We start from the raw sequence: 13,491 nt of genomic DNA, 5'->3' as shown, positions 1-13,491 counted from the left end.
TCACGCAAAAGCACCATTAGAGCTTTTTAGAGAAGTTCGAAATTTAGGCTTCTCTGAAATAACTTTTTAAAACATTTTTTTTTTTCTAAAAGTTCTTTTTGACGTTAGCCAAACAACCATTGTTTAAAACAAGAGCACTTTGGACCTCCAAAAGTTCTTTTAGGCTCTAGAGAACCCCTTTCAATTGCTGTCTAAAATGACAATTAGGTCATACTATATAATCACAAAGCTGGGAGTCAGCCATAGCCATCATAATTTAGCCCACAAGAAGTTACAACCCATGTATACAATGTAGCCCTGAACTTTTACAATTATAGCTCTGTCAGGTTGGATCTATTGGACACCAGTTTAGTATGGTACAGAGGATTCTTTACAAAGGCAAATAAGAGTGTTCTAATTTGTACTACAATTAAACCTTTATCTCACCATATCTATTCTACTTTAGAAACTTGAGGAAAGACAAAAAGAAATTCATGAGGGAGAACATTCTTAATTTTTTATTATTCATACGCTAAATGATACTTGCAAAATGAAACCCTTTATATTCAGGCGAGAGTCATTTTATTCAAATGATATTTTAAAATGCATACACAAGGCCCAAGAATCTGCTTTTATAGTACATGACAAACTTAAAGAGCACTGAATTTGCCTTTTTTTATTTATTTATTTATTTTAACAATACAACACCTTACTAATGCAAGGAATATGTGCATTATTTCAAGACGACACACTGGGTGAACCTTTAACACAATAACAATATGATAGCGAGAATCTAGGAACACTAAAGTCTAAAGTCATGGATTTCCGTAATTGCTTTTAGTGCTGTTTCTCCATTTGTCATGTGGTTTGGCCATGTCAGTACCATCAACGATCATTTTCAAGTAAGTAGGGTTCTTATAAGTTTTCAAAAGAATCTGTAGCAAATTGTGTGTCCTGATTGGAACGGAATCCTTAGGGAAAGTGTAGGAAGTCTACCAATTTCATGGACGATTTTAATCCCATATCTTTCTCAAGATCTTTGTAGAGTTACTTTCTAAGGGCCATTTCTTCGGGATCTGTTCTTATAGTATCTGGTTGTAATTTCAAGGCTTGTGTAAGCCTTCCAAGATAGTTGTCCCCGAGGCTGCTGAAAATAGTAATTGTTATGCAAATTTAGGGTGCTAATTTCTACTTTTTAGAATGGTTCTAGTGGCTACATTTATGTTAAGTCTGGTCGTTCAAGCTGCTGTACCATTTAACTATGGTATGATATTGTCAGATCCGAACATAGGACTACTTTATTTGTTTGCCATATCTTCGCTAGGTGTATATGGAATTATAATAGCATGTCGGTCTTGTATCCTCGAACTCAACTAGCATTTTTCATATAAGCATCAATGTTTTATCTGATTCTAGCATAATCAAGATTCATCTATGCCCATGGGACTAATCTTCCATGTTTGGCCAAATATCTGGAGGAATTTTAGAATTGATTTCGCCATTGCTGTCTGAAACTCTCCCAATCTGCATGGAGATTAAAATTTAAAAGGAAGCATTGCATATTCTTTAACATATGAAAAATTATCGTAAGTTCCTATTTTTGTAAAGTATCCTTGTCTTTGGGAAAAAAAATGGCATGACGAATCTCTTGGGAAGTTTTTATATTTTTGAGCTTCAAAGAAAATCCTTTAAAACTATTCTAAAAACTTGCGAGAATACTCATGACTTTTTGATCCCTCCTGAATGACAAAAATATGTTTGTGTTTTGTTCATGTTGAAATTAATTGGTTATACTTAAGTTCCTAGCCTATACCATAAGAAGTATAACAACTCTTTTGAAAAAGAACTTGGAGATTGATAGGTTAAATATGGAAGAAAACCTAGGCCTCTTAAAGTTTGAATTCCAGTTTTAGTAATTACCAATGACCGGTATTTAAGTATCAGTTCTTTGGTTCTGAAATGAAGAGTCCTGGTTCCGTGGAGAGAATGAAGTTCTAGAGGAAGATTGTTGACGATTCATCATCTAAGCAATGGGAATATGGATAGAATTGACATGTGATAATTTTGGTCGTGAGGGAAGATTTTTATGTGTTCTACATTAAAGTCAAAATTCGAAAACTATTCAGCCCATCGGAGAAGTTGAGTTGGAACTTGTTTATTTTTTAAGGTCATCATGTTTGGAAATGCAGACATGTTCATTTCTATAAATAATTTGTCAACAGTAGGAACTTTTCAATATCTCTTTTGATTGCAAGAATTTCTTTGAAAGTGGAATGGTAACGGTGTTATGAATCTAGGAATGTCCCATATTTGTAACTGCATACTCTTCTACTTCCGATTTTCTCTTCAATCAAAATTGTTGCCTAAATTTGTTTTATTTTCCATCATTGAGAAGGCTGGAAATCAACTCATTTTTTGCTCGGTTGTTTAGGTGTTACCAACATGTGGTTGGAGTGTATTGACCATCTTTAATGTGTGTGCCCAAGAATTCTACTTCTTGTACAATAGCCATGTTCTCTGAGACAACATGATTCCATATTGTTTAATAAACTCAAAGAATTGCTTAACTGAACACGATTTTCCTTTGAATCAGAGAACATGTCATCAATATAAATCAGGCCACTTCTTATAAGAGGTTGAAAGATTGAAATAATTGCCTTTTAAAATGAGAACAGGCTCTTTTTAGTCTAAATGGCATGACATCCACCGGTAATGATGATTTGGAATGCAAAATCCAATTTTTTCTCTTCAAGTGAATTCCAATTGTGAAAACCAAACATAGTAGACTCTTGAAGAAATGGCCCCTTATAAAGAAACTATTCAAAGATCTAGAAAGATGTGTTTGAAAGAGTCCAGAGAATTGGTACACTCTCCTAAGAAGGATCCAAGTTTCAATGAGGATTTACAATTTGCTTCAGATTCTTTTGAGACTTGCAAGACCCTCTAGCACTAGAAGATGAGACTTGGTGGCGCCGACATGACCTACCGTGTGACTTATGTAAATAATAAGTACCAGAAGCAAATTTGAGTATCTCGTGACTTTGCTGTCCCTAAATTCCTACTACCATATATTATTATTATCTTATAGATCTATCCATCTTGTCGTAAATTCTTTGCATAGTAGTGTACTGTGTTGTCAAAAAACTTTCTGTTTTATGTTTGCCATCTACTATGAAAGCAAATTCTCTACTTTAATAAAAGTAGTATCTTGTATGTATAGTACGTATTAAATTTGTGTATATAGAATGATTTTCATCTATATATAAAGGGGGCTTTTTCTTTTTGCTTGTAAGATGATCGGGTGTTTGAATAATGGTAAGCTAAGAATTTACTAGTTTTTGAAAGTCGTCTTTCAACAAGTTTCTAAATTGCTTTAAAAATTTAGTAAGAAGCTAAATGCTTAGAGCAATTTTTGATGCAACCGTAAATTGCTTTAAAAATTTTGCTAAGCATTGGTGTTTAGAAAAACATTTTCAAAACTAACAAACATTCATTCAAGCAGGTGAGGCAGGATGAAAAAGACATATAGGAGGTATAGATGTAGAGGCTTTGTTAGATATTTGTCTCAATGATTTAATAGGGGTAATTATCACTACAAAATTTTATTAAGCACACCATAATTTTCTTATTTACTTAAATATACTTAAGTAAAATTACATAATAAGGGTTTTAATATATTTTTTAATTAATTAAATTATTGTTACACCCCAAATATAAAACCTAATTTCTTTTTCCTTAACATCTCATTGCTTATAGCATTTTCGGGCTTTTCCTTTCTTCACAGTGGTCAGATAATTCATTTCCAGTTATTCTAACTCTAAAAGCTGGAAATGCGAACTCTATGCATGTAGCAATAATTAGCCTGAAGGGTAAATTCAGTGGACAAGTGTTACTTTGAAGGAATATTATATATTTTCATTCATTAGATTTTGAGCTATGAAAATAGTTTAAGAATTTTTTAGTTTCTGGAATAGAAAATATATGTAACTAACTGTGTCTTGATATCTTGATGCTATGAAAATAGTTCTAGGATTTATTGTTTTTGCAATAGTAGATATTTTGGTACCTCAATGTAGAAAGGAAATAATGTGGTTCTATTGATTGGATTAAATATGCAAATTATTGAAATGAGTAAAGCTCCAGGTTTGCTATTGGTCTATTTGTGCTCGTTTATCACTAGTTGTCCTTGTCTCTAGTTCTTAAGTATTTTTACCACCAGAATGAAGGGAGGGAGATTTTGCAGAGATCTAGAAATTTTGCCCTTATGAATAGGGCCCGGTGTTTCGTTTTCAATCGTTGTGAAATAATGAGGAAAAAGGTTGAGAAAATGAGGATTAATATTGGTGATAAGTACACCACAATATTGTATTCTTAGTTTTCAAATTTTGTTTTTATTGAATTAAGAGTATAATTGTAATTTTATTGGGCAATGAAACAGTTAAACATGGATTTGAAAGCCGTTGGTGAAAAACGTTTACTACAGCATAATGAATTAGATGAATTGATGATAGAAGCATATAAAAACTCAAAGCTTTACAAAGAATGCACCAAAAAGTGGTGTGGCTTACACATTCAGAGGCGAGAGTTTGAAGTGAGGTAAAAGTTCTATTATATAACTCAAGAATCAAGCTCTTCTCGGGAAAATTAAGATCGTGTGGTCGGGTCCTTAAACTGTCACAAAGGTTTTACCATATGGAGTCATAGAAGTCAGCTATGAAACAAATGGTACGGTCACAGTTAATGGACAAAGGCTGAAACACTATTGGGGCGGTGACTTCTCCAAGCAAAAGTCTACCGTTCAATTAGGGACACCAAATTGAAGCAGAAGTGGGAAAGTTGAGCTATCGATTATAAACTAGCGCTGGGTGGGAGACAATCCACTGTATCATTTTGATTTATTTTGCTTTTTACAATAACTTAGAAATTTTTCAATTTCACATTCATATTGTTGATAGTTAGGTCATCGATCATCCATGCATATCAAAATAGCATAAGCACTACCCTCACAAGCCCTATGCATCGAGCACGAGTTGGGATTGATTTGAGTTATCTTGGGTGATTGGGTGTGAAATTCACGCATTTCGAAGCACAAAGTTATTTTTCAAAAAAATTTCAAGGTTATTGTGTGATTTCAAATAAAAAATTGGTTTTGACACTAAGTCTATGGCCTACATGTCATTCATATGGTCTAAAAAAATGGAGATGTAGTCTATGACTACAACTCCATGTGGTCGCACCACCATAAACAGGGCCTAAATTGGCCCTGAAATTTTACTCTTTGCGATCGCACGAACTTGCTCTATGCGGTCGCATAGAGTATGTTTGAGAAAGAAAAAAAGAAAAAAAAATATTATTTAGTATTCTTATAAGACCCACGACACACACACACCCAACACACAACTCAACACACACAACAACAATTCACTACACAAATCATTGCATTATCAGGCATTTGAGTTGGTAAGGATGACTAATTCTTCAACATTAAGACCAAATTTCAAGGTAAGTCTTCCAAACCCTAATCTATCAAATTCGTTTTGAAGTTATTATGTTTTAAAGCTTTTGGAGTTTGATTGATTATGGAATACATGATTGTGAATGTGATTTGAATATATTGTGATTAAGGGGATGGAAGCTATAAAATATGCATTATCAAAATAGTAAGAAAACACCATGCACACAACATATTCGATGAAATGGCTAAGTGATGAGTTTTATGCAATTTTGTAAACCTTGCTTGTGTGGTGCATAACAAATGAGTTGAGTAGCATTTGCTAATGAGATATCATGGCAAAGGCATTAGAAAACACAAAACCCCAAATTGCACACAAGTGGGCATGACATGGCTAGGTCATGGCATCTCACGTCACACACTTCACCTTTTTATTTACCTAACCAAACGACCTCCAATCAACTTGAAATTTGAATAGTGCTAAACCAATATGAAAGCTTCCATATGCCCAGAGGTTACTCGGAAAAATTCCAAATTTTTTCGATGATGCTCAGGTGTGAAAGTCCTCACTTGGTCATGGGTGCACTTGAACAAGAAGAGCATGTTGGGCTTAGTTTTGTTGGTTTTTCTTATTTTCGCAACATTTATACTATCTTGAACCTAGTTTCGTGAATACTGCATACCAACATGTTATACATACATCTCGAAGTAAGTTTGGAAGATTCGTGCGTCACAGTTGTCTTTCTTGTTTTTCGCTCCTATTTTATTACACTCTGTGATTATTATATGAAAATTTTTCTTTTTGCAGGATGCTTCCAAAACGAACTTCAAAAGGGAAGGAAAAGGTCGGATCATCATTTGGGACAACACGCACTAGAGAGCCCGAAGAGGGCATACAGAGATTCCTAAATCCCGAGATTGCAGCCCGCTATGCAAACATCGTAAGTCGGTGGGCAATGATCCCAGAGCAGCCAGTGAAGTTAGATGACTTTCCCGATTTTGAATTGGTTACTCTGGTTGAAAATTGTGGATGAGAGGAAATAGTGGAGCAGCCACACCCTATGTATGAAAGTTTAGTTGGAGAATTTTATGCAAATTTCAATGCAGAGATTGACACACGAGGCTCCGATCATCTGCATCAGATGTGGGTTGGGGACAGTGGATCATGTTTTCACTAGAAGTTATCCAGGATTTTTATCAGCTTTCTTGGAACAACATAACCCGTACCCCAGGCGAATTTAATTGGAATGAAGTTGCAGAGATCCTATTAGGGCGATAGAATGCTTGGCCACTCCCAACCACTGAATGACACGAAATTGAACTGACACCATCCATAACTATATTGTGGCTGTTTATGTGCTATAATATTGAGCCGACCTCACATTGAACCACATTTACAGATCCCACGGTCGGGTTCATATATCACTTAGTTCGGGGAAACAAGATCGATATCGCCACACTCTGTTATGATTAGATACATAATTTGGGTATTTGGGGAGACAGACACAGTTCTTTAGCCTCATCTGCGACATATGCAAGGTTGCAGGTGTCACTATCCCATCAGGGGAGGCGCCCACTAAACCCAACCCCCTATAAGGCGCACTACATTGGAGGTTCAGGACAGAGCTAGGATAAAGCAGGGGGAGAAAGCAGAAAATGAGCGCCGCAGGCAAAAACAAGTAGTAGCAAGACAAACAGCTGAGGATATAGAGATGCCACAAGGCCCCCCCTTATCGGTTGATGTGGACACAGAGTCGTTGAGACAGATCTTCGTCACCACGATAGGTTTCAGTAGAGATATCCTGAGCCTTCAGTAGGCATTTGGGGCCATGACCACCAATGTACATAAGATACAAAGTGACCTCTTTACCTCTAGAAATTTCTCAATGGATGCCAGGAGCGAAGCCCAGGCAGCGAGAAAAGAGATTGACACCATGAATAGTCGGCTGAATATGCATATGGGCCGGGTGGATGGTATACAGCTGAGGGTTAATGAGACATGGGATCGAGTACGCGTCATGGAGGCAGAGGCTAGAGAGCAGAGTAATGTGATGAGAGCTGTGCTGCCAAGTAGACCCAGGGTTAATGAGACATGGGATTGACTATTCATGGTGTCAGCCTCTCTTCTCGCTGCCTGGTGTCCATTATTAAATTTCTAGAGGTGAAGAGGTCACTTTGTATCTTATGTACATCGATGGTCATGACCCTAAATGCTTGATGAACGCTCAGGATATCTTTGCTAGAACTTGTCGTGGTGGCGAAGATCTATCTCAACGACTGTGTGTCCACGTCAATCGGTGGTGGGGGGCTTGTGGCATCTCTATATCCTCAGCTGCTTGTCCTGCTGCGACCTGTTGCTGCTTGTGGCGCTCATTTTCTGCTTTCTCCCTGTGCTTCATCCTGGCTTTGTTCCAAACATCCAATGTAGTGCGCCTTATAGGGGCTGGGTTTAGCGGACGCCTTCCCTGGTGGGATAGTGACATCCACAGCCTTGCATATGCCGCTGATGAGTCTAGGGAAAATCAAAGAACTGTGCCCGTCTCCCCAAATACCCAAATTATGTATTTGATCATAGCAGAGTGTGGCGAGATCGATCTTCTTTCCCCGAACTAAGTGATATATGAACCCGACCGTAGGATCTGTAAATGTGGTTCGATGTAAGGTCGGCTTAATATTATAACACATAAATAGCCACAAGATGGCTGGGAGCGGCCATTCAGTGGTTGGGAGCGGCCAAGCATTCTCTCGCCCTAATAGAATCGTTGCCACTTCATTCCAATTAAGCTTGCCCGGAATGGAGGTTATGTTGTTCCAAGAGAGTTGATAGAAGTCCTGGATAACTTTTGGTGAAAATATGATCCACTATCCCCTAACCCACGTCTGATGCAAATGGTCAAAGCTCGATGTGTCAATCTCTGCATTGAAATTTGCTTAAAACTTTCCAACCAAGCTTTCATACACGGGGTGTGGCCGCTCCACTATTTTCTCCATCCACCATTTTCGACCAGGTAACCAATTCAAAATCAGGGAAGTCATCTGACTTCAATGGCTGCTCCGGGATCATTGCCCACCGACTTACGATGTTCGCATGGCGGGCTGCAGTCTCGGGATTTAGGAATCTCTGTATGCCCCCTTAAAGCTCTTTAATGCATGCTGTCCTAGATGATGATCCAATCTTTCCCTTCCCTTTCAAAGTTCTTTTTGGTGGCATCCTACAAGAGGAAAAATTTTCATGTGAGAACCACAGAGTGTAATAAAATAGGAATGAAAAACAAGAAAGACAACTGTGACGCCCAATCCCCCAACTTACTTCGAAATGCATGTATAACATGTTGGTATGCAATATTCATGAAACTAGGTTCAAGATACTGTAAATGTTGCGAAAATAAGAAAAACTAACAAAACTAGGCTCAACATGCTCCTTTTGTTCAAGTACGTCGATGGCCAAGTGAGGACTTTCACCCCGAGCATTACTGAGAAAATTTGAAATTTTCTTGAGCAACTTCTGGGCATATGGAAGCTTTCATTTTGGTCTAACAGATATTCAAATTTCAAGTTGATTGGAGGTCGTTTGGTTAGGTAAATGAAGGGGTGAAGTGTGTAACGGGAGGTGCTATGACCTAGCCCTGACACGCCCACTTGTGTGCAATTTGGGGTTTTGTGTTTTGTAATGCCTTTGCCATGATATCTCATTACCATAAGCTACTCAACTCAATTGTTACGCGTAACAAAAGCAAAGTTTACAAAATTGCATAAAACACATCACCTAGCTATTTAATCGAACATGTTGTGTGCATTGTGTTTTCTTTCTATTTTTGATAATGCATATGTTATAGCTTCAATCCCCTTTAATTACAATGTTCGCTAAAATTCTACACAGCAAGTGCACGGATTGCGTTCAAAGAATAAAGTAGACCTTTTTAATCCGGATTTTCGATCCTTCGAGGAATGTATACTTTAGATTATACAACCTTAATTAATTTAATTCTAACAATAAAACACACACAATTAAAATATGATTTTGAAATAAGGAAATTAGCTAAAAACCTACAAAATAAGAAAATATAAAATCTTGAAAATTTCGGTGGACAACGTGGTTGAAATTCATGGTTTCACTTGACCGTCCCCTAATTAATTTCTCCACAAGCCAATTAACAAATTACTCATTTACGATGTCAGACTCAATATTTCAATTTTAGTTAATTACCTCTTTTGAGTGAAATTAACCCTAATTGATCGGTTTAACCTATTATATCTCTATGTCGATTAGAACTAAACAATCGCATTCAATATTTGTGAAAATAACTCAATAAGTCACGTAGGGCTTGGGATATATCTCTATCCCCTACACAAACCTAGGGTTTCTACTATTTAGTCTAAAATACACAATCTTCTCTCGAATGATGTACAAATCACTAAACACCTTCATTAATTGGCCACATAAATGAAAATACATGAAATATAATAGTAGGAACACATGAAAATAAGCAACTTAATATTAAAGAGCTAATATTAAAGTTAATCAAGGCTAGGTTAATCTACAACCATAAATCCCAACACAAATAATTAGCTCATATTATATATATGAATAAAAGGAGAATATTTTATACAATACATTACAAGTTTGACAAAATAATAGGAATAATACAAGATTATAGATTAAACCCCCTTTTGTTGGATTTTTGAAGATGAAATTGCTTGCTTATGATTTCTCCAAAACCTTGCCAAATCCTTTGATTGAATCTCCTTGTGCTATGTGTTTGATCTCTAAAATACCAAGAAATTGAAAGGAGAGAAAGAAAAAGAAAGAAAATGAAAATGAAGAAGCAGAAGAAGACCCAAAAATCGTGCCCAACTGCTGGTTTTAATTATAAAACCTAGCAAAATTGCAGGCATGGTCCTTGAAGTTTGAAAAATGAACAAATTGGTCCTGGCCCTTTTTTAATATAAAAAATGGCACCTTCCGGCGCCTAGGCGCCCTGTTTCTGTCCAACAACCAAAAAATGGGTTTTGGTGTAAATTGCAGCTTAGTCCCTTAGGTAATTGCACAACAGGTCCCTCAACTTTGATCTTATACAGTATGGTCCTCAATTTTGACTTTTATATCACTTTTGCCTTCCATAAATTGCATCCAAAGGTTCTTGGTCCCCATTTCACAATTTTGCACACTTTGGTCCCTTTTCGCTCAATTTTTCCTCATTTTGCTTTGTTCTCTTTCCTTTGTGTGATTTTTACCTACAAAAGTATAAATTACATAATTGTGAGTAGAAATTCACTCATTTAATCAATTAATGACATATTTAGACATTAAATAATTATGTAAAAACACACTTATCATACAATATATTCAAATCATATTCACAATCATGTATCCCATATTCAATCAACCTCCAAAAACTTTAAAACATATTAACTTCAAAATGAATTTGATAGATTAGGGTTGGAAGACTTACCTTGAAATTTGGTATGAATGTGGAAGATTTAGTCACCCTTACAAAGTCGAATGCTTGATAATACAATGATTTGTGTAGTGAATTGTTGTTATGTGTGTTGAATTGTCTTTTGGGGGTGTGTGTGTGTTGTGTGTTTGAGAGAGTTGGGGAGGGGGATTTTTGTGTTTTGGGGGAAGGGGTGTGTGTCGTGTGTCGTATAAGAATACTAAATAATTTTTAAAAATTTTTTTTTCTCGAACTTACTCTATGCGACCGCATGGATCAAGTTCGTGCGGTCGCATAGAGTAAAATTTCACGGCCAATTTAGGCCCTGTTTATGGTGGTGCGATCGCATGGAGTTGTAGTCATAAAGTACATCTCCATTTTATTTTAGACTAGATGGATGACGTGTAGGCCATAGACTTGGTGTCAAAACCAATTTTTGATTTGAAATCATACAATAACCTCGAATTTTTTTTGAAAAATAACTGAGGCTCGAAATGTGTGAATTTCACATCCAATCATCCAAGGCAACTCAAACGAATCTCAACTCGCGCTCGATGTATAGGGCTTCGTGAGGGTAGTGCATATACTATTTTGATATCCATGGATGATCGATGACCCAACTATCAACAATGTGAATGTAAAATTGAAAAATTTCTATGATATTGCAAAAAGCAAAATAAATCAAAAGGATACAGTGAGTTGCCTTCCACCCATCGCTAGCTTACAGTCGATAGCTTGACTTTACCACTTTTACTTCAATTTGGTGTCCCTAGTTGAATGGTAGACTTTTGCTTGGAGAAGTTATCGCCCCAGTAGTATTTCAGCCTTTTCCCATTAATTGTGAAGGTACCATATGTTTCATGGCTGACTTCTATGGCTCAATATGGCAAAACCTTTGTAAAAGTGTAAGGACCTGACTACCTTGATCGTAATTTTCCCAGTAAGAGCTTGAGTCTTGAGTTATATAATAGAACTTTCTACCCCATCTCAAACTCTCGCCTCTAAATGTGTAAGTCATGCCACTTTTTGGTGCATTCTTTGTAAAGCTTTGAGTTTTCATATGCTTCCATCCTGAAATTATCTAACTCATTAAGCTGTAGTAAACGTTTTTCACTGGCGGCCTTCAAATTCATGTTTAACTGTTTCAATATGCATGATATTCTATCTCTAGTGGGAGGTGGTACGCTTTCCCAAAACTAGGCGGTATGGTGACATGCCTATTGGTCTCTTGAATGCTGTTTTATATGCCCACAATGCGTCATCCAGCTTTTTAGACCAGTCCTTTCAGGATGAATTGACTGTAACTTCAAGTATTCTCTTCAACTGCCCGCTGGTCTGTGGATGATATGGGGCTACTGCACGGTGTTTAATGCTATATTTACTCAACAACTGTTCAAATTAGCGATTGTAGAAGTGTTTGCCCCATCACTGATTATTGCCCGCGGTGTGCCATATCTGGTGAAGGTGTGGATTTTCAAAAATTCAATCCCCACCTTTGCGTCATTTGTTGGCAATTCTATTGCTTCCACCCATTTAGACACATAGTCAACGGCCACCAGGATATACTGATTGGAAAATGATGGGGGAAAAGGTCCCATAAAGTCTATTCCCCAGACGTCAAATATCTCAACTTCCAATATATTGTTAAGTGGGATTTCATTTTTCCTTGAGATATTCTCAGTGCGTTGACATCTATTACATCTCTTGACAAACTCAAATGTGTCTCTGAACAATGTAGGCCAATATAGCCCTGATGGTAAAATCTTTGCTGCAGTCTTTGAAGCTCCGAAGTGTTCTACATAAGCAGAAGAATGGCAATGCTCAAGAATCTCGTGTACTTCTTCTTTAGGTATACACATCTTACAATCTGATCAGCCCATCGCCTATAGAGAATATGATCTTCCCAAAAATAGTACTTCAGTTCGGCAAAGAACCTTTTCCTCTGGTGACTTGAGTAATATGGCGGGATGGACTTAGCCAGATAGTTGACAATATCTGCATACCACGATGCTTCTTCTACACTGAACATCTGCTTATCTGGAAAAATTTTGTTGATATTCACTGACTCTTCTGGTTCTTCAAGTTCCAATTGCGATTGGTGATCAGCTATCACATTTTCGCTGCCCCTTGCAACAGTAACACCCAATAAATCAGTCTCGACTTAGCATTCTTCTTTGTCATCAGATATTTCAGTACGGCGTGATCTATGTAGATTATCACCTTATATCCCTGGAGATATGACCTGAATTTGTCAAATGCATAAACCACTGTCAATTAACTAATTTTCAGTGGTTCCATAGTTGATTTGGGCATCATTCAGTATTCTGCTTGCATAGTAGATCACATGAAAAACCTTATTTCTTCGTTGTACCAATACTCCTCCCATGACATGATCACTGCGTCACACATTAATTCAAAAGGCAATTTCCAATCTGGTGCTACAATTATCGATGCTAACGTGAGTTTCTCCTTCAAAGTGTTGAAAGTTGTCAGACATTCTTCATTAAACTCAAACTACTCATCTTTTATCAATAGGTTGCACAGTGGCTTGGTGATTTTCAAGAAGTCCTTGATGAATCTTCTGTGAAATTCAGCATGTCCCAAAAAATAACAAACACCCTT

General features: G+C 36.9%; 1 protein-coding gene and 1 pseudogene across 1 annotated transcript; both read left to right on the top strand.

Annotated features, from left to right (window-relative positions):
- LOC111387254 overlaps nucleotides 1-9,146 on the top strand; it is a 13,076-nt pseudogene extending 3,930 nt beyond the window's left edge.
- On the top strand, nucleotides 197-2,393 carry LOC111387253 (NADH-ubiquinone oxidoreductase chain 1-like). Its single transcript, XM_023011795.1, has 4 exons — nucleotides 197-282; nucleotides 821-881; nucleotides 1,025-1,093; nucleotides 1,165-2,393. Exons 1-4 carry the CDS (start codon nucleotides 197-199, stop codon nucleotides 1,354-1,356), a joined length of 408 nt encoding a protein of 135 aa, XP_022867563.1. The 3' UTR covers nucleotides 1,357-2,393.
- Nucleotides 9,147-13,491: the final 4,345 nt, after the last annotated feature.

Source organism: Olea europaea, unplaced genomic scaffold, assembly GCF_002742605.1.
Source record: "Olea europaea var. sylvestris unplaced genomic scaffold, O_europaea_v1 scaffold3967, whole genome shotgun sequence".
NCBI classification, from domain to species: Eukaryota; Viridiplantae; Streptophyta; class Magnoliopsida; order Lamiales; family Oleaceae; genus Olea; species Olea europaea.
Note: the sequence above shows the minus strand (reverse complement) of the source record. Positions and strands in the feature narration are given on the sequence as shown.

Coding starts and splice junctions, on each gene's coding strand:
- LOC111387253 (XM_023011795.1), top strand. CDS start 197: ATGACAATTAGGTCATACTATATAATCACAAAGCTGGGAGTCAGCCAT. Junction 283..820: donor CACAAGAAGTTACAACCCAT/GTATACAATGTA, acceptor AATTGCTTTTAG/TGCTGTTTCTCCATTTGTCA. Junction 882..1,024: donor CCATCAACGATCATTTTCAA/GTAAGTAGGGTT, acceptor AGATCTTTGTAG/AGTTACTTTCTAAGGGCCAT.